Source organism: Gekko japonicus, unplaced genomic scaffold, assembly GCF_001447785.1.
Source record: "Gekko japonicus isolate JY-2015 unplaced genomic scaffold, Gekko_japonicus_V1.1 scaffold2682, whole genome shotgun sequence".
NCBI lineage: Eukaryota > Metazoa > Chordata > Lepidosauria > Squamata > Gekkonidae > Gekko > Gekko japonicus.
The window spans coordinates 20,795-42,603 of record NW_015168735.1 but is presented as its reverse complement, the minus strand read 5'-3'; the positions used below and the strand labels follow the sequence as shown (position 1 = coordinate 42,603).

Here is a 21,809-nt window from a genome sequence, read left to right as displayed (position 1 = left end):
TCATGGGGTGCTTTCATATACCGTAGCTTTGCTTCAAAACTAGAGTGCTGCTTTGGGGCATGTCCAAATAACATTTTCTGTAATCATTCACTTTATTTATTTATTTATTTATTCAATTTATCCCCTGCCCTTCCCACTAAAGCAGGCTCAGGGCGGCTTACATAAAAATTTAAAACAGCTAAAACAATACATTTATAAAAAACGATCATAAAGTGCTAGTGTGCAATCTTATATAGTGATGGCGAGACATAATAACAAATTATCTTAATAGTGGATCAATCCTTATGGGGTACAATCAACACTGATGTAGAACTATCTCAGTCCCTTCGCACCAGCGATGCACAGGCTGCGATGGTAATACCAAGGCACAGGGGTCCTACGGTACAGTTCCTTGATTGAATGCCTGGCGGAAGAGCTCCGTCTTGCAAGCCCTGCAGAACTGTAAAAGGTCCCACAGGGCCCTGGTGTCCTCTGGGAGTTCATTCCACCAACGTGAAGCTGCCACCGAAAAGGCCATGGCCCTGGTCGAATCTAGCCTGGCATCTTTGGGACCTGGGAGGGCCAGATGGTTTTGAGACCCTGAACGCAGAGCTCTCTGGGGAACATGTGAGGAAAGGTGGTCCCTCAGGTATGTAGGCCCCTGACCATAAAGGACTTTAAAGGTAAGAACCAGCACCTTGAAGTGAATTCAGTATGCCAGTGCAGTGCTTTTAGCGCAGGCTGGATGTGCTCCCGCATGGGGAGGCCTAAGAGCAGCCTGGCTGCAGCATTCTACACCAGCTAAAGCTTCCGGATTTGGGTCAAGGGCAGCCCCATGTAGAGAGAATTACAGTAGTCTAGTCTCGAGGTGACCATCACATGGATCACTGTGGCCAAGTCGTTGCATTCGAGGAAGGGAACCAACTACCTAATCAGCTGAAGATGGTAAAAGGCTGACTTAGCGGTGTCTGCTACTTGGACCTCCATCGTTAGGGAGGCATCCAAGAGCACTCCCAGACTCCAAACCTCCGATGCTGGCACTAACGACGCCCTGTCATAGGTCCGGGGTGGTATCCCTAACCCCGGGCCGCCCAGACAGGCTGTTTTTGTCTGATTCAATTTCAGTCAGCTTAGTCTAAGCCAACTAGTCATGGCTTGTAGGGCCAGGTCCAGATCTTCTGGTCTGGAATCAGACTAGCCACCCAACAACAGATAGAGCTGGGTGTCGTCCACATACTGGTGACAACCCAGCCCATGCCTCCAGGCAATCTGGGCAAGGGGGTGCATATAGATGTTAAATAACATTGGGGAGAGTACCGCCCCTTGGGGCAATCCACAAACCAGCAAGTGCCTTTAGGACAGCTGTTCCCTCAGTGCCATCCTTTGTCCCCGACCCTGAAGGAAAGAGGAAAGCCATTGTAAGGCAGACCCCTGAATCCCAGTGTTGGTGAGGTAGTGGATCAGTAGCTGATGGTCAACTGTGTCAAACGCTGCCGACAGGTCCAACAACAGCAGCACCGCTGAACCACCCTGATCCAGGTGCCTCTGGAGGTCGTCCGTGAGGGTGACCAGTGCCGTCTCTGTCCCATGGCCTGGGCAAAAGCTGGACTGGAAGAGATCCAATGTGGAAATGTCATCCATAAAACTCTGCAGCTGAATTGCCACTGCCCTCTCAGTTAGCTTGCCCAGATAGGGCAGATTGGAAACCGGACAGTAATTAGCCAATTTGGCCAGATCCAGAGATGGTTTTTTAGGAGGGGGCGTACCACCGCTTCCTTAAGTGCCCTAGGAAACGGTCCCTTGGAGAGGGACATTGATAATCTCCCTTAGGGCACCTCATAGCCTGTCGTGACCAGCTTTAATTAGCCTCGACAGGCATGGATCAAGGCTGCAAGTGGTCGGGCGCATAGTTGCGAGTAATTTGTCAACTTCCTGTAGGCTGAGCAGACTGAAATAATCCAAACCCCAACGAGAAGACGTGCATGGAGCCTTGAGTTCACTCACTGTCTCAGTTGTGGTGGGGAGGTCATGGCGGAGCTTTCCAGGTTTCCCCATGCTTTGCTCTGATCTTTCCCAAAGTTGGTTTGGTTTGATTTTTCTGTAAAGATCTCAGTCCATATGCATGCCTTGTGAATGGGAAAGTGCTTTTGTGAACGTCCTGGCTACACGGGTGCCATTTTTCTTGTCTCAGTCACTTGAAGACCCCTCCCTGCACAATTACCCTTTAGATGGGTAATTGCGGTAGTAATATAGAAATTACCAATTTTTTAAGAGCCAAAATAAAAGGGCTTCCTTTGGTGTGGGGAAGGGGGTATGTTGATCACAGGAGTCTGAGAAGAGAAAGTGCCAAAGACTGCTACATGGACACTGTTGCCACTGCAAATACCTCTGAACAGCAGCAGTAGCTAGATGGAGAATCAGTTCTGTATGGTCTGAGCCTTAGTGATGTACAAAAAGGAGGGAGGAATAACCTACAACTAATGCAAAAAAAAGCAAAAAGCAAAAAAGATGGATGTATATCTATGAAAGACAAACTTATTGTTATAATCCAACTTACTGTTATACATTCTAAACTAAATAAACATTCAGCCTTAGTGAATCTTTTCCTTATGTTTTATTTTTTTCCCTTTGAAAGCAATGCCATTTTCCCCTCAGCATCATTACAGAGTAGGAGGTCATACATGAACATGCAAATTTTCTGTCCTGAGGCAGCCCTTTATATGACTCCCATGCACCTTAAAGGTTTGTTGGGCTGCCAGTCTACAGCATTGGCTACCAGGCCAATGTTCCCACAATTGATTTTCTTTTTTTAATGGAAGTAGCTTTAAGGAACTGCAGTCATGGGCAGGAGAGCAGTGGGAGGTCTCTTAACTCTCCCCCCCCCTGCAGTTTTACCAATCAAAAACAGCCACAGAGATGCTCCTTTGTGCTCCCATAGAGTTTTACTTGTAATAATACTTGGTTTCAATTCCATGGAGGGAAAACAGCTAAAGAGGAAGACAATTTGGAAGGAACAGAAAAGCAGCCAAATGGGAAAGAGCTAAGTGTGTCTACATGCCTGCCACTCTTCAAGACTTTGAAGGGAACCTTATTAAGACTTTCTTACCTGCATGTGTACATAACTTAATTTATTGAAGTATATACATTTTAAGATTGGGGTGTGCAGATTTTATTGTCATGAGGAACACATCTGGGTTTCCACCAGCTTTAGGGGGCTCCAAGGCTGATGCTGTCTTGCTGTTTTCAGTGCTATCATGTCACGTGTATTTGCATGTAGTGTGTAGGTTGCGTTTCGATATTCAGTAAGTCATTCTTGTTCACTGAAGTAGGGCTGACTTATTTGGTATGGGGGGAGAGGTAATTCATTAACCTCTTAAACAATAGAATTGTGTTCCATCCTGTGTCTTTCAATCATGGGAGACACTAACATATACTTCCTTATTTCCTCTTGCAAGTGCTATTTCCCAGTCAGTATTCTGCCAACTGGAAACAGCCTTTCAGTATACATGAATTAATTTGTCTTCATCATATAAGTCCTTATGGATGTTTAAGGAGGTTATGTTCATCTGTGTTACTGTTCTACCCTCACATCGTGTGGGAAGGGGGGTATGCTTATTCAAGACTGTTGGATGAATATAACTTATGTAGATGCTGCCTGAAAGTCCCTTTCTGTGGTTAGATCCACCAGCATTAATCCGTTAAGTAATTGCTACATATTTAGTAGTTACTGGTTGTCGGAATCCTCCCTTCAGGCTTAACAGGTATGCAAGAGAAGCTTCTCTTAAAGTTACACATTTCTTCCACACAATAGTATATCAGGCATATTTGCCTCATAAATAGGCATTTGTGAGGGTTTTAATGCGCTAAAATGTTGTAACATTCCATCATGCACAGAGCCAGGCCCATCCAGTAGGTGCACCTAGGCAATTGCCTAGGGCGCAGCTGGTGGAGGAGTACCAGCAGCCCCTGTCGCTGCCCTACTCGCCAGCGTGCAATGTCATGTCTGCAGCAGCAAGCAGCAGACCCAGGAGCAGACCCGTAGCCATGGGGGGCTTTTAAGAGTGGTGCCTCCACGAATGACTCCCAGCCCTCCCTGGGAGGATGCCAGAGCCTCTCCTTACCCCCGACCCCCAGGAGCCTTGTCAGCAAAGATACACACCTGCCTGCCTCCTCGGCTGTCCCTCAGGAGCAGCATGGTGACTGGGTTGGCCTACGCAGGTGCAATGAGGCGCCAGGGTGGGCCATTAGTGTAGCCCACCCTGGCACCTCACTGTGCCTGCACCAGGCAGGCCAGCCACCACGCTGCTGCTGAGGGAGAGCCAAGGAGACAGGCAGGCAGGGCAGCAAGCAGAAAGAAGTGTCATGACACCTCTTTCTGCTCGCCACCTGCTACCCTGCCTGCCTCCTCGGCTGCCTGCCTGCCTGTCAGTCACTTCCCAGTAATGTCACAAGTGATGTCACCACATCAGGGGCACGCCCCCCCACCCGCACAAAATGTTTTTGGCTATGGGGCTGCCTAGACCTCATGAGTGGCCTGCTGGGAGCCTGCTCCATGGCAAGGGCAGGGGTGGGCCCTCTTCCACCTTCCCTCACGCATCCGGCTGTCCCAAGGTACAAGGGGGGCAAGGAAAGTGGGCAGTAGACTCATCTCAAGTTGTGGGGAGGGTGGCAAGGAGGGCAAGCAATGATTCTGGTGCATAGGGAGACAAAAATCCTTGGGCTGGCCCTGATCATACAGCTGCCTTGCATGCACTGGTGACTCTTTTAAAGAAATCAATTGACAAGAAGTGCCCAGGCTTCAATTTTGCAGGTATTTTCAGGAGCATCTTTTTATGCTGGGCCTAGAAAAGTTAATCACTCAGGCACAGGTATAAGAAACTAGAGGCACCAGGAACACAAGCTGTCAGTAACATTCCTATGTAAGGGCTGGAGTAACTCTACATTGGACGGCACTGTCAGTATCATGCCAAGAGGGGTTATACCATTCTAAGTCCCTTGAAGTCGACAGGTTTAGGGCCAAACTAAATGCTACTGTTTTTAAAGTGTTGGTTCTGGGTTCCCCGAACCCAACTTGTTTTCCCTGCAGCCAAACAACAGCTGGGAGGAACAGCTTCTTTAAAAAAAGGGGAGGAGGTGAGCCCAAACAGGTTTGGGGTGGGACTGTGGGGGGGAGAGCTCCTGCCCCCCCCAGCTGTTTTCCTGCGTGAAAACTGTGCAAGAGGGGGAGTTACTTTCCTCATTTTGCTGCTTGCTGCAAAAACAATAGCCCTTAGATGGGAGTAACTCTGTTTAGGATGGCACTGTAAGTCATTTACATTAGCAATTTATTTCATTATTTTCTATGTACTATACCTGGAGGTGGATTTGGAAGGCCACTTTCTTGTCAAAATTAATGTTTGTGGCCATCTTAGCAGTTTTGTGTATTAAATTTTACTGAATACAGGGTGATGCTGCAGTTAAAACCTTCTTAATAAATGTAGACAAGACTGGTACCTTGGCTATGACTGGCGTGTACACCTTTTAAGTTTTTGGTGTCAGATTAAAACCTTTTTATTTTGCAGTGATTTTACAGTGTTCATGTTTTTGCTCTATTCCTTTGTTGTTGTTTGGACAGCTTTATCAACTGTTACTGAATTTGTTTTAACTAATGTTTGTATGTATGCTGCTAAATTGCTTTAATGATTATTTGACCAATTTTGTGCTGAACTTGTTTTAAGATAATTCTTAAATTGCAGTGTCGTTCATTTTTTTGATATTATTGACAAAAGTTTATTCCTTAATTTGTTTTTACATATTATGATGTATGTCTTTCTCATCAGGTGGCAGTGAAAGTCATTGACAAGAAAAGAGCCAAAAAGGATACTTATGTCACCAAGAATCTGAGGCGAGAGGGACAGATCCAGCAAATGATCCGGCATCCTAACATTGCTCAGCTACTAGATATCTTGGAAACTGAAAACAGTTACTACCTTGTCATGGAGCTATGCACTGGAGGCAACTTAATGCACAAGATCTATGAGAAAAAGAGACTAGAAGAGCATGAAGCACGCAAATATATTTGGCAGCTAATTCTAGCAGTTGAACATCTACATCGTGCTGGGGTGGTTCACAGGTAATGTAATAAAACCTATACTTTCTCCACTAGTTCATACTGTGTTAAAAAAACTAATACAGCTGAATGTAGAAATTTGTTTGTTACTGGCTAGAATTTAAGGAAGTGTATTAAAGACCTCCCCAGGGCAGATGTGGGTCACCAAACCTTCATTACATGCATTAAAGCAGTGGCACTCACTTCATGGCTTGTAGAGAACCACATCTGTAGTTTTCCAAAGAGCAACATAACTACTGTATGCTCTGTGAACCACCACACCTCTGTGCACCCACAACAGTATAAGATATAACTATTAATATTAAGTGCATATTTATAGAGCTGGCATCAGCATACTCTGAGGTGGGGTAGTCGCCAGGGCTTAGGACTTCTGGTGAGGCCGACTGCCCCCCCCCTACACTTCTGTGTGCCTGTTTTTCCCCATCTGTTTGCCTGAAGTGCTCCAATATCCATGGTCCCAGCTGCCCAGTGTCATTGGGGAAGGGCATGTGGGTGGTACACAATGGTAGCACCCCTGGTGGCCATGGCAGCAGCACTCCCAGCTTCATTCACAGGCCAGTGGTGTTGGGAAAAGATTGTTCAGCTTTTGCAAACAACTGAACATGGGCAATGAGGGCTTGCAAGCAACAGGATGCACAGGCACTTGGGAGGCATGCAGGTCATGGGGCCCCCAGCACCCTGAACCAACCCTGGTACTTGTATTTGGGCATCTAGGATACCCTCTCCACACTACTGAAGAACCTTACCCAGTCCTCGTGTATCTGGAGTGACGGACAGGGTTTCCCTGTCAGCATTCTTGTTCTCTCTTCAGCTTGGACACAGCAAATTTGTGGCTGGAACAAAAAGGGGAGTAAAACCACCACGAGCTCACTGTGGCCAGCTTGCACTTTTCACGGGAAGCTGCTGTGGTGCATGGTGCTTGTGGTTTTGCTGTCTTCTCCTCAGCTGGGTTACAGTCCTCCTGGCAGCCACTGAGGTGCTGTAATGAGAATGCAGAGGCTCTTCCGGTTTATGGCAACACGATAGCGGACGTTTCTCCTGGACCTCAGGGGAAGTGATCCACACACCACCGGTTTGGAGGGGGGGCACTGGTCGCCACCTCCCCAGAGCCTTTGTGAAAGGCTCCTAGCCATGGGGCTTTGAAAGGTAGCCTCTTCGTCAGCGCGTTGCTGGTTTGAATTGAGGCGCTCTTCCGCCCCGACGGTCCTCCTGCTGCTGCGTCCTCAATGGAACCAGAGCCGCTGACCAGGACAAGTGTTGGAGATGGGGCGTAAAAAACATACCTTGAGCGAGGTCTTCGGACCATCAGTGAACAGTGAGTAGAGTTAAATCGAAATGCCGAGAATGTAAAAGAAAGCCCCCCTGGAAATGACGAGACGAGCGAGTGGGGGAGGGGCCCTTCCCATACACACAAAGAGAATAGCGATTTGCCAAGGGGGAGCTGAAGAAAAAGCATTGAAATCTATATTAAGAGATCAACTAGAGCACCTGTAAGCGTTTGGATGAATTTCAGAGACTTTAGCAAATTTTCAAAAAAGTAAACAATCCATAAAAATGGTGTGGGAAAAAATTGGAGAAAGACAGACAAGCAAAAGTGAAACCGCCGGGGAGCATGAGCCAGCGGCCGAAAGATACCACTGAGTTTTCTAAACTGTTAGCGGACTCTTTGCACCCTCTACTGGACCAGATGATGAACATCAATCAACAACTGACAGCTTTAAACCAGAACTTTGCAGCTCAGCAGCTCAAATTGACTGAGACTACAAAAAAGACAGAGCAAACAGCTGAGAAAGTGAAGGAAATGGATGCCAACTCCAAAAAGGTTAAGAAAAAGGTTCAAATACTGGAGAAGAAGCAAGCTTCAGACGAGTATCAACTTCTGCAGCTACAAATGGAAAAAGCTAACCTAGTCCTCCGGTTCCAAGGGGTCCCTGAAGCAAAAGAAGAGAATCTAAAGCAACTGCTGAGTGATGCGCTAGCCCCAATCACAGATTTAAAAGCGGAATACCTTGTAAGCAAAATGGATGTGGTTTATAGAACCTATTCCATTTATATCAAGAAAAATAATCTGCCTGGGGAAATAGTGGTTAGATTCTCGAAGAGACATGTGAGGGACCAAATCCTGAAAGCAACTACAGAAACGCCCTTGAAAATTGGAGGCAACAACAAAAGATATTCCATTTGAAATAAGGAAGAAGAGGAAGACGTACAAGGACTTGATCCTATTTTTACAAACAAACAGCATTCCTTACAGATGGCTGATCCCCGAAGGCATCACTTTCAAACTGCAGGATAAAAAAGAAAAAATTGACTCTGTTTCTAAAGCGCGTGAGTTCCTGAGACTGCAACTGGGAGAGTCCGGTGAGGACGGCAAGGAAGAAGAAGACAGCAAACCTAGTGATGAAATGGACTCCGCTACTTCCGATGAGGATTCTGTCTCCGAAAAAGGGGCATTAGCCCCTAAGCAAGAATATCAATTAAGGATTAGAAAAGATAAAACAAAATGAAGGCTGAAGAACTCTGAGTTGTGCCTTAAGGCCTTAAGGTTATCAATGATGCTCTTGTGATTTTCTTTAAATGGTGAAAACAATGGTTTAAAAGAGAAATAATATAGCATGATCGACTGTGTTCAATGTAATCATAGCATTTTAGATTAACACTGATACAAGCTATTGTAATGATCTCCTATTCTTGGGTTTTTCGTTTGGTTTTCTTTCCTTTCTCCCATAGATGTAGTTTTCCCTTCCCTTTTTTTCGTTGTAGTTTATCGAAAATGCAATAAAAAATCCCCTCCGGGGGCTTAAAAATAATTTTAAAAAGAGAATGCAGAGACTGAGAAGCAGGGGTCTTTTTGTAGAAAAAGAGCTCCCGGAGCTCATTAGCATAACTCATTAGCATATGCCACACCCCCTGACATCACCGGAAGTGTGTCATAAGGCCACACCCCCTGACATCACCGGAAGTGTGTCATAAGGCCACACACACACACACCCCAAGCACCAAGAACGCAGAGCATCACTGCGCCAGAGATAAGAACATACGAGAAGCCATGCTGGATCATCACCAAAAAAACCAGGGGCCCTCCGGAGGTCCACCAGCAGCTTGTAGTATTTCCATTCCTTCAGCAGCAGCTTCTTCAATCAGCAGTCTAAGAAGATATTATTATGGAACAGCACCAATACTTCCTGATGCTGGATGCTTTAATTCAACGTATACTACACAGACATACAAATCAAGTATGTCGTTCCCAAAAAAACTGCCCACAGGAAAACAGCTCTCACTATTAGAAACTTACACTTTCTCCCTAAACTCAAAACTTCAGAAAGAAAACTCCAGCACTCTCCTTCTTGGAAGAATATCACACAATTCATAAATCAAACCATGCTCCCAACTGGTTTACTTCGCTGACCACACAAAGAAAGATCTCAAGTCAGTACAGATAGATGAAGATGGGGACCAGGCTTCTCCCCCTCTTATTTTTTAAGAAAAGGAAAGAGATTCTGGGGAATGAGATACCTCTCTTAGTGCCTGGCAGAGACTGAATGTCCCTCCTTCCTAACTGTGTAGGAAAGAGAATTAAAGCAGCTAGGTCATGAGATGCTTCTTGGCAAATAGGAATCCTGGGAAACCACCTTCCATAATGACTCTCTTCCTTTGCCACAAGTTTTTGCCTTCTACTTGGAAGAAAAACTCTGTGGCTCCTGACCTTTGTGATGGTCTAACAGATATATCCAGCCTACAGACTTCCACTGCGACTGCCCCTCAAAATAATTCACTGTACCACCTCTCAGCTTCAATTCCTTATCTATATACAGTGAGAAGAATAAGAAGGCTGAGGAGAGAAACACAGTTAAGATGTGCAGTAAATACCACTACAGAAGCTACTACTAATAATAACCTTTTTTAAAACCACTCACTAAACAGGAATAGACCCATACCTGTTATTTGATACTCACACTCTTATTAGGGACAGTCTGGTGGTTTTACTACTACATCAAGAGTGCTGTTCTAACCTATGGAGCTGGGAAAGACCATTCCTTGCCTTAGCCCTTAGGGGAGAGCCCCCTGAGCTGGTGAATATGCTCAGGGATAGGCGCCTTTTCCTTACTCCCTTCATTCAGAAGCGGTCCCCAAACAGAGACAGCCGGCTACCTCCCTCTCTCGTCCCTAGAGACCAGCCTAACTACCATTGCCTGCGGAGGCAAAGCGCAGGCTGCTTTAATATCTCCATGTGCTTGCTGACAGCCTCCCACTCCAAAGCACCAACAACCGCTCCTTAAGGTGGCACCGGCCATCAGTCGGTGACACTTCAGCCACGGTTGCTCAAGCAAACTCAGCGCGAGTCATCTGCCCGTTTTCTCCCAAAATCAAGTCATCGTCTGCACCCCAAGGTAGTCCGGCTGCTTATCTTTGTCAGCGGGGGAGAGCACTGGAGGGCACAGACCACCTACTCTGTTTCTCTTTCCAGCCCACCTTAAAAAGAGCATGGAGTAACTAACTTTGCGACTAGACCTTGGTGTTTGTACACAGCAGAAAATGTGCAGGACTTTAAAGGTGCAGTGACACCCCCCCCTCCGATTTTAGTCTTACTGGGGGGTGGGGAGCGGTGTTTGATGTGAGCAGGGCAAAAATGGAGGCACAACAACGGGACTATGTGGGTTTTGAGGGCAAAGGTGAGCTCCGCGCGGACAGAACGAAGCAGCAACGGGGGGTGGGTGGGGCCTCGTTCTGTCTGCGTGGGAAGAGAGGAAGCTTCTCGCCCGACGCAGTTCACTCCCCTTTTGTCCCCGTCCCGTGTCCTGGAACGGGAAAACAAACTTCTCCCCGGGCAGGGAAAAGGGCAGCAGCTGAGCAAGGGGCGGGGCAAGTCGCCTCTGCCTAAGCGATGGGGCAAGCCACCCAGGCGCTTCTGGCCCCAGGAGGGAGCCCCGGGCCAGGCCCCAGCCCCCCTGCGGGAAAGCCACGGGCTGCCAGGCTCTCCCTGCACAGCAGGGAGAGGGATTCCACGCCTTGTACCTTGCTGAACACTTCCAGGTCCTCGTCAAACTCCAGGGAAGAGGGGAGGATCGCGGGCCCGGCTGAGTCCTGGGACCCCGTGGGGGTCTCCACGACGGCAGGGGTTGCTGCAGCCTCATCGCCGCCCCTTTAGAGCCGGAGGAGGAGGAGGTCGGCGGCTGTGCTGGCCGCGACCCAGGGCACTCAGCCTCCCTCCCTCCCTCCCTCCCTTCCTTGTGAGCGCTCCCTGGCGAGGAGGCGGGCGAGGCAGGCCCCTCTTGGCGCAGCAATTGGCCGCCACAGCTCTGGGCCTCGCTTCTCCTGCCCTCCCACCACGTGCTCCGGGAAGAGCGAAGGACAGGCGGAGAAGTGGGGCTGGCTGGGGAGAGCCCCAGTGAGCGCTGCCAGCTTTTGGAACGAAGGGCAGCCAACTTACCTTCCTTCATCCGGCACTGACTGAGTGCCTGCTGGGAGCAGGGGGTGGGGCTTGGTCATGTGACTGCCCCGCCCCCTGGGCAGGGCACTCCCGGAGCTGCGCTCCGGAGGGCTCCCCCCCATGAGACCCCTGCTGAGAAGGGTGCAGGAGTGTTGGAGAAGAATTGCCATTCCTGTGCCACCTTTGGCACAGGACTCTCAGCTCAGGGAGTCTCATAGCCTATCTGTCCTCCAGTCCCTCCTGCAGTGGATGTTCCACGGTGAAAACCACCCCAAGCCCCACAGGCATGCCACTTTCCTGGAACATGGGGTTGGTGTCCTACTGGGAAATTGTAAGAAGAGCCATGGGTGGCATGTCAAAGAGTCCCATATAGCTTCTGAGCCACTGAGTGAGTGTTACTGTATTAAGGAGTCACAGACCAGTCATGTCTTTCCAGTGTGCCCACAGTGTATCTCCACAGTAGCAATATTAGGAAAGTCACTGAAAATAAAATTGCAAATATTTTAATGTCCTTGTGTAGAGCTGTGAACCAGCCATGCTGAGAAAACTGCACACATTTCTGGCCACCGTATCTCAGAAAGGTTATTGCGGAACTGAAAAAAAATCCAAAGGAGAGTAACCAGGATGATTATGGGGTCGGAGCCCCTTTCCTGGGTCTAAGTAGACTGGGATTTTTTAATTTTGAGAAAAGACAACTAAGGCAGAACCATGACAGAGGTTTAGAAAATTATGCAAAGGGTAGGAAAAGAGAACTTTTTCTCCCTTTCCCATAATACTAAACGTAGGGGCAATATATTAAAGACATTTAAAAACTTCTTCACTCAAAGACTAATTGAATTGTGCAATTCATTGCCACTAGATACACTGATGACCACTAGCTTAAATGACTTTAAGGCAATTAGACAGGCTAATGTAGGATAGGTCTATCAATGACTATTAGTATAATGACTAAAGGGAACTTACATGTCCAGAAATAGTAAACCTCTGAATCCCAGTGCTAAGAGGGAGGTCTTGATTTCTGTGCCCTGTTTATTCTCCTTCCAGGGCAACTGGTGGCCCACCATAGGAAAAAGGATGCTGGACTAGTTGAACCATTAGTCCAATCCAGCAGCATACCTCTTATGATGTTATGGCACACTCATGGAAATATAATTTCTACATAGAAGTGTGAATCAGTTACGAATCTAGTAAACAGATGTTCTTATTGTCACTTAATGCACACACGATTTTTAAAGCATTCGTTTATGTACGTAACCATCCTTGATGTCCACCCACTGTAGTTCATGTGGGGAAGACAGGGTTGTAGATGGGAATGCATGAATAAGAGATCCATGTTTATGTGTCAGGGGAGTATGGGAGTTCCAGCCTAAATTAGCACGCTGGGAATTTAAGCATGTACACTAAACTACCCTATAGCGAACCAGACCATTGAGCCATCGAGTTCAGTATTGTCTACTCTGACTGGCAGTTGTTCTCCAGGATCTCAGACAGAGTGGTCTTTCTCAGCACCCACTACCTGCAGTCTTTTAAATGAAAATGCGTGTGGTGATCTCGGTGCTGGGGCTCAATGCAATGCTCGAATCTTCTTCCAGGTTGTTGTTCATGGGAGGTAGTATCCCACCTTCATCGCCAGTGAAAAGTACTGAGACTTACTAGTGATTTCAGCTCTCATACTTTATTTCCAGTGATGAACAAGACAAACTTCCCAGCTCACAGAACAGCTTATATGTTCAATAAACCCCACCCCCAAACACACACCCCAACACTCATGACAGGCTATTTACAGTGGCTGTGAGTTCCATAGGCTCACGGCCGGGAGCCTAGCCCTCTGATTGGCGTGGGCTAGGTTCTGCTTGGGCCATTGTCTCTGGAAGCGAAGCTCGGGCGCTTCACATGACCGCGTGGAGACCTAGCCTCACACGTGGTCGAAGATGGATACATTACACTGGGAATTAAACTTGGGACCTTAGGCATGTGCTGTACCACTGAGCTTTGAGCCCTCCCCTAAATTCAATTTTCAGTAGATCTGTGCAGCATCCAGTCCATGATTAAATAATGAAATGGTTGGCTTCAGTAGCAAGTTGCCACTGAGGCCCACTGAGGATACGGTATTTAACATGATAATTACTGGAACTTGCAGCCATATGTCAACTGTGAGTTCCCCATGGGAACTCAGTTCTAAAGCACCACAGGGACCTGTTTTGGATCAAGAGCACAGAATGGGGAATAGAGGCTCCAGCATTCCCCCTGTGCCATTTTTTAAATCACAAACAGTATGTGTGTGTGTGTGGGGGGGTTCTTTGACTCATTGGAGGCAGCACATGCTCTGAATGCTTACATATGCAGCTTCCCTACAGGGCAAATAACCTCACCTCTGCAGGGCATTTTTCATCAATATAATGGCACATGGGGAGGCTGGAGCTCCTCCCTGCTTCATGCTGCAGTCCTATTCTGAATCAGGCCCCTGCAGCACTTTAGAATGAGTTCCCACAAGGGACTCGCAGCTGGCCCCCTGCTGCCAGTCCCCATTGGGATCATGTGTTAAACGTAAGGTGTAGTTTTGGCCACAATGAAACCTAAATTTAAATCCACTACAAAATGGCTGATGATGAATTCAGTGGTGGCATGGAAAATGTAAATTGAATTGCAAACTGAGATTATATTGACGTAATCGCACAGTCTTTTAATAGCATGTTTTTCCATCCAAATCAGCAAACTTATGATTTGAAGGTGTCCTCCAGTCAGAATAGGGAACTTCATTTTGAAGGTGGTTTACAGGCTTGGTTTGGAGGGCAAACTTAAATTATTGTTTGCTCATTTCAGTGTAATGGAAAACTAGGAATTTTGCTGAACAGGAAGTAACCAGTTGAATCAGAGCACGAAAGGGCAGTGAGGAATATCCCAGCACAAGGAGTCAGTCAGTCTGTCTGTCTGTCTGTCTATCTATCTGTATAGTACTGCTCATATAGCAGTAGCCTTGAGCAGACAATAACATTATAAAATGAGATAATGCCTTACTTAGTGTTATTATTCTGTTGTTTAATTATTGCCCCCATAAATTTTGCCACAGAGAGAGTAACAAAATCATTTATATCTGATAGTAACAACATCACCTGTGCCCTCATACTTTCAGATGCCTTAGTGGGCATAACACAAGGATTTTTCCTGCGCACTGTTACCTGTTGGTTTTACTTTTGTTTTGTTCAGTTGCTATTACATTCTTGATGGGCTGGTTTGCAGATTTTGTACTGTGGGGGTCACTGATTTCTATATATTTTATGATATTACTGTATTTGAATGAATGGCCATAATCCACTTTCAGGGCTTCTGTAGTAGAAATGTGTTCTCTAAACATAAATAAAAGATATCTCTTTTAACAGAATTGTTTCCTATGCTTTGGTTGCATGCCACATTATCCAGTCAAGAATAGATAGGCTATAACAGTATGCAGTTGCTACATGGCTTCCATTAATTCGTGCTGTTTGTTACCCTTTTAAATTTTAATGGCTTCCAAAAAAAGAATTGCTAAGTCTAAATGTTAGAAAAACACAGTTCATTCTTACCTTAAGTGCAATAGCAATACAGTTATTTTTAAATGCACTCTAAAAATAACCACACTAACTCCTCATCTGTGATCTGTAGGTGTTCACATTCTTTTCATGATAAACAAAGCATGATCATTAGAAGTCTAATGTGGGCTAGAATTTCTGGTTACTGTACCTTTCACAGCCTGTTCTTCTGATCACAGAGCTTCTTTAACACAGCTGGGTGCACACTACGTACAGATTATTAGTTAAAATATATCCTTCCCCTCTTGACAAAAAAATACCAACCAAGCTTGCCATTAATATTATTCAGAAAGATGTAGAATCACAAATCATTTGCTGTAAAATAGATAAATAATTATTGTGGGCAATGTGGGGATGTTTCATGTAATCAGCATGAATGATACAAATGAAAATTGTCTATTGTAATAAATTCTGGTTATTGGACAAATTTAAGGATTTATGGTACCAAATTCAGTATGGTGAGAAAATATCTCTGTCATGAAAATGTAAAAGATTGAGCTATGAGGAATCCAACAAGTCACTGTTTTCCAATTCTTCTGCTAAATAATTTTTATCATTAATTAACTTCTTGTCAGTTTCAGATTATGACCTGATAATGCAACTTCCCTTGCCTTGTGAGCTACCTTGTACCGTAAACCACAGTAGTGGACTCAGTATCAAAATTGGGGGGGGGGGGAGGTGAGGTGAACAGGCTCAGTGCAATAGAGCTATTGTTGGAGCATTTCAGCTCCAACAGCTGATGGTGATACTTGCAGCACACAGCTGTGTTAGTGCAATTTTTTAAAATGTCATGTGTAGTCTACTTTTCTCACTTGGACTCAACGTGGATTACATTGAGTGAGTCAATACAATCAACAGAATGGAGGATTCAGTAAATAATACAATAGGATCAGGGTTGTAGAACCAATCAGAAATCTAAAAACAGAACTGAGGCAAAGCATAAGTCTTAACATGACACATTAAATGATAAACTAGTGATAAACTTGGCAGCCACTGCCAAGTCGGCCTTTTACCATCTTCGGCTGGCGCGGCAGTTGGTCCCTTTCCTAGACCGTGATGACCTGGCCACAGTGATCCATGCGACAGTCACCTCGAGGCTAGACTACTGTAACACTCTCTACTTGGGGCTGCCTTTGTCGCAAATTCAGAAGCTGCAGCTAGTGCAGAATGCTGCAGCCAGGCTGTTGATGGGTCTCTCTAGACGGGATCACATCCAGCCCGTGCTGAAAGCACTGCACTGGCTGCCAATGGCGTACCGGATTTGCTTCGAAGTGCTGGTTCTTACCTTTAAAGCCCTATATGGCCAGGGTCCAGCTTACCTAAGGGACCGCCTTTCCCCGTATGTTCCCCCAAGGGCACTATGGTCGGCGAGTCAAAATCTCCTGGAAATTCCAGGCCCCAGGAATATCAAATTTGCTGTTACCAGGGCCAGGGCGTTTTCAGTGGCGGCTCCTACCTGGTGGAACGAGCTCCCAGGAAAGATCCGGGCCCTGCGGGACCTTGTGCAGTTACACAGGGCCTGTAAGACGGAGCTCTTCCACCAGGCTTTTGAGTAGGAGCTGCCACCATTATTCCATCACCGTTATCTTCCATCACCGCACCTTTACTACCACTTCGGCGGGCATTATCGGGGTGCGAGAAGTCCCTGGATGAAGATAAATATGGGATGATAGTGCTGCTAGGATGTATGCTGTTAGTCTGGTATTAATAACTCCAGAACCCCATCTTGAAATTAATGATCTTTGTGATCTTTAGAGCACCTACATTTTAGTGAATTGTGTTTATTGTATAGTTTTACTCTGTTTTTACTGTTTTAACCTTGGCATTTATGCCTCGTTGTAAGCCGCCCTGAACCTTTGGGGAGGGCGGGATATAAATTCAATAAATAAATAAATAAATATTAAAAATTACATAGTAGGATCCTAGTTTCAGTAAGCCAAACAAGTATCACAAGGCTGGAAAAGGTTGTCCTGCCCAACATGGGCTAAAGACCCTTTTGCCAAGAGGCTGGCTAGCTGCAAATTACAAAAGGTGTTGGGGGTACCTGTGCACTTCAACATAGGTTATCTGCCACCAGTCCTTCTGTGTCCCTCCAGTCATGAGCCAAAGGACGAACTCCTGACCTTCCCGGGACTACCTAGGGAAGGGGTGGGCAAACTTGCTTAATGTAAGAGCCACATAGAATAAACATCAGATATTTGAGAGGCGCGAGACATGAACAGATATTATATGTTTTTACTGGAAAATATGCAAATTTGCTTTTTATTAAATGAGACTGCCAAAATAATAACAAAAGAGGTAAAAGCAGATATTAGTAATTATATTTATGTGTCCAATAATATTTGTTTCCTAATAATATTTAGCTTCCCCAGCCACCCTGCCGGGAGCCACGCAATATATGTGAAAGAGCTGCATGTGGCTTCCGAGCCACAGTTTGCCCCCCCCGACCTAGGGAGACCTTCCTGCGAGGTTGGCTCACAGTAGGAAACCCTTCAAAGTTACTATTTTTTTCTTTAAAAAAAATGTATATGGGGAAATAAAAGTAAACATAAGGCACTTTTTTACAAATATTAAAGACAGTATAAACATGAATGAATTAATAAGTCTTGGTAAATCATTATACCCCCTCATGGATCACTGCCTTGTCGTGGCGAGGGGGCTTGCGCAGTTCAATGAAGCTGTGGGCTATGCCGTGAAGGGCCACCCAAGACGGACAGGCCACAGCAGAGAACTCAGACCAAGCGTGATCCACCTGGAGAAGGAAATGGCAACCCACTCCAGTATTTTTGCCAAGAAAACCCCATGGACAGTATCAAAAGGCTAAAAGATATGACGCCGGAAGATGAGCCCCTCAGGTCGGAAGGTGTCCAATATGCTACTGAGGAAGAGCAGAGGACAAGTACAAGTAACCCCAGAAAGAGTGAAGCGGCTGGGCCAAAGCCGAAAGGACGCTCAGTTGTGGATGTGTCTGATGGTGAAAGGAAAGTCCGATGCTGCAAAGAACAATACTGCATAGGAACCTGGAATGTAAGATCTATGAATCAAGGTAAGCTTGACGTGGTCAAAAATGAGATGGCAAGACTGAACATCGATATCCTAGGAATCAGTGAACTAAAGTGGACAGGAATGGGCGAATTTAACTCAGAAGACCATTATATCTACTACTGTGGCCAGGAATCTCGTAGAAAAAATGGTGTGGCCTTTATAGTCAACAAGAGAGTGCAAAAGGCAGTACTGGGATACAATCTCAAAAATGACAGAATGATTTCTGTCCGATTCCAAGGCAAACCATTCAACATCACAGTAATTCAAGTGTATGCCCCAACCACTGATGCAGAAGAGGCTGAAGTGGACCGGTTCTATGAAGACCTACAACACCTCCTAGAACTAACACCAAAAAATGATGTCCTCATCATCATAGGGGACTGGAATGCTAAAGTAGGAAGTCAAAAGGTAACTGGAATAACAGACAAGTTTGGCCTTGGAAAGCAAAATGAAGCAGGGCAAAGGTTAACAGAGTTTTGTCAAGAGAACACACTGGTCATAGCGAACACCCTTTTCCAACAACCTAAGAGGCGACTCTACACATGGACATCACCAGATGGGCAACACCGAAATCAGATTGACTATATAATTTGCAGTCAAAGATGGAGAAGCTCTATCCAGTCAGTAAAAACAAGACCTGGAGCTGACTGTGGTTCAGATCATGAGCTACTCATTGCAAAATTCAGACTTAAACTGAAGAAAATTGGGAAAACCACGAGGCCATTCAGGTTTGACCTAGATCGCATCCCTGATGAATATACAGTAGAGGTGAAGAATAGATTCAAGGGTCTGGATTTGATAGATAGAGTGCCTGAAGAACTATGGACAGAGGTTCGTGACATCGTACAGGAGGCAGCAATCACCACCATCCCAAAGAAAAAGAAATGTAAGAAAGCAAAGTGGCTTTCTGATGAGGCTTTACAAATAGCAGAGGAAAGAAGGAAAGCGAAAGGCAAAGGCGAAAAGGAAAGATTTACCCAACTGAACGCAGATTTCCAGAGAACAGCAAGGAGAGATAAGGAGGCCTTCCTGAATGAACAGTGCAAAGTAATAGAAGAAAACAATAGAATGGGAAGGACTAGAGATCTCTTCAAGAAAATTGGAGAAATCAAGGGAGCGTTCCATGCAAAGCTGGCCATGATAAAGGACAAAAACGGTAGGGACCTAACAGAAGCAGAAGAGATTAGGAAAAGATGGCAAGAATACACAGAAGAACTATACAAGAAAGACCTCGATGTCCTTGACAACCACGACGGTATAATCACTGACCTCGAGCCAGACATCCTGGAATGTGAAGTTAAATGGGCCTTAGAAAGCATTACTAACAACAAAGCTAGTGGAGGTGATGGTATTCCAGCTGAGCTATTCAAAGTCTTAGAAGATGATGCTGTTAAAGTTCTGCACTCCATTTGCCAGCAAATTTGGAAAACGCAACAGTGGCCACAGGATTGGAAAAGATCAGTATACATTCCAATCCCAAAGAAGGGCAATGCCAAGGAATGTTCAAACTATCGCACAATTGCACTCATATCACACGCTAGCAAGGTCATGCTCAAGATCCTACAAGCTAGGCTTCAACAGTACGTGGATAGAGAACTACCAGAAGTACAAGCTGGGTTTCGAAGAGGTAGAGGAACTAGAGATCAAATTGCCAACATTCGCTGGATTATGGAGAAAGCAAGAGAGTACCAGAAAAATATCTACTTCTGCTTCATTGACTATGCTAAAGCTTTTGACTGTGTGGATCACAACAAACTATGGCAGGTCCTTAAAGAGATGGGAGTACCAGACCACCTCACATGTCTCTTGAGAAACCTGTATAAGGGCCAAGAAGCGACAGTTAGAACCGGATATGGAACAACTGATTGGTTTAGCATAGGAAAAGGAGTACGACAAGGATGTATATTGTCACCTTGCTTATTTAATATATATGCAGAGTACATCATGCGAAATGCTGGCCTGGATGAATCACAAGCGGGAATTAAGATTGCTGGGGAAAAGATCAACAACCTCAGATATGCAGACGATACCACTCTAATGGCAGAAAGTGAAGAGGACCTAAAGAGCCTCTTGCTCAGGGTAAAAGAGGAGAGCGCAAAAGTGGGCTTGAAGCTCAACATCAAAAAAACTAAGATCATGGCATCCGGCCCCATCACTCCTTGGCAAATAGAAGGGGAAGTCGTGGAAGTAGTGACAGACTTCACGTTCCTGGGATCCCAGATCACCGCAGACTGTGACAGCAGCCATGAAATTAAAAGATTTCCTTGGGAGGAAAGTGATGGCGAACCTAAACAGCATGATAAAAAGTAGAGACATCACCCTGCCAACAAAAGTCCGCATGGTCAAAGCAATGGTATTCCCAGTAGTCATGTATGGCTGTGAGAGTTGGACTATAAGGAAGGCCGAGCGCCGAAGAATAGATTCTTTTGAACTATGGTGCTGGAGGAGACTCTTGAGAGTCCCTTGGACTGCAAGAAGAACAAATCAGTCAATCCTCAAAGAAATCAACCCTGACTGTTCCCTGGAAGGCCAGATAATGAAACTGAAGCTCAAATACTTTGGCCACCAAATGAGAAGGGAGCACTCACTGGAGAAGACCCTGATGCTGGGAAAGATTGAAGGTCAAAGAAGAAGGGGACGGCAAAGGATGAGATGGTTAGACAGTGTTATTGATGCAACGAACATGAAATTGAGCAAACTCTGGAGGACGGTGGAAGACAAGAGGGCCTGGCATGATTTGGCCCATTGGGTCATGAAGAGTTGGACTCAACTGTGCGACTGAACAACAACAACACAACAATGGTATAAAGTATACACATAAATGTAACAATATTCAATCTTAAAGGAATGTCCAAAGTTTCAGAGGTGAATATGCAGACAAGGTTCAATGTTGTGGCTGTCTTGTTTTCAAAAAAGAGACACAACAAACATCATGAGTTCAATGTTGTTGATGTCTTGCTTTCAAAAAAAGGAGACGCAGCAAACATCATGAAACACGCCTCCCAGGCAAAAATTTCATGATTCGAGGAATTCTTCAGGCAATTTTTTCCTGGAACCAAAGCTCACAAATGCTACAATGCACGAGTTAAGAAATTCTATATGTGGCTTCTCCTGAAGGTGGTCAGGTATACTCAGGATAGGGTTGCCACTTCTGGGGGCTCCAATCCACTGCCAGCCATCTGGGTGGTGGAGAAGTTTAGATTAATCTCCCCTGTCCCCTTTAATTTGATGATGTTTATAACAACAAATGCTGGGAATTCCTGTTTTAAGAACACATAATTTTGTTGCTAAAAACCATGCCCTTTTAAGTTTTTCTAATGCCAGCAATGCCACTGTGGGATGAATTCTTATGATTTTGAGAAGGCCTGTCAACTTTGGAATGTGGCTCATTGGTTTTTAAAACTCTAAAAGAAACAAGCTCAAATCTGAATTTGATAGCAATGACTACCTTTTCCTCTGAGAAGAAAACAGTCCTAAATGGCACCATCTAGTAAAGCATTCTCTTTTTAGAAGGTATTTTAAACAGACTTTCATGCTGTCAAAAACAGGATGAATATTAAGCCTCCAAAGGAAGTAAGGACAACAAAGACAATGAGAGTTTTCATTGGAGCAAGTGGGAGCATCCCACAGGAAATTCTGAACAACCCTTTTAAAGTAATTTTAACCAAATTCAATC

General features: G+C 45.4%; 1 protein-coding gene across 1 annotated transcript in view; it reads left to right on the top strand.

Moving 5' to 3' along the window:
- HUNK (hormonally up-regulated Neu-associated kinase) overlaps positions 1–21,809 on the top strand; it is a gene marked incomplete at its 3' end in the record, with an annotated part of 81,356 nt that overhangs the window by 46,345 nt on the left and 13,202 nt on the right. The window contains exon 2 of the mRNA XM_015415608.1: positions 5,799–6,091. Coding sequence (XP_015271094.1) covers positions 5,799–6,091 — 293 coding nt within the window. The remainder of the gene's footprint in view (positions 1–5,798; positions 6,092–21,809) is intronic.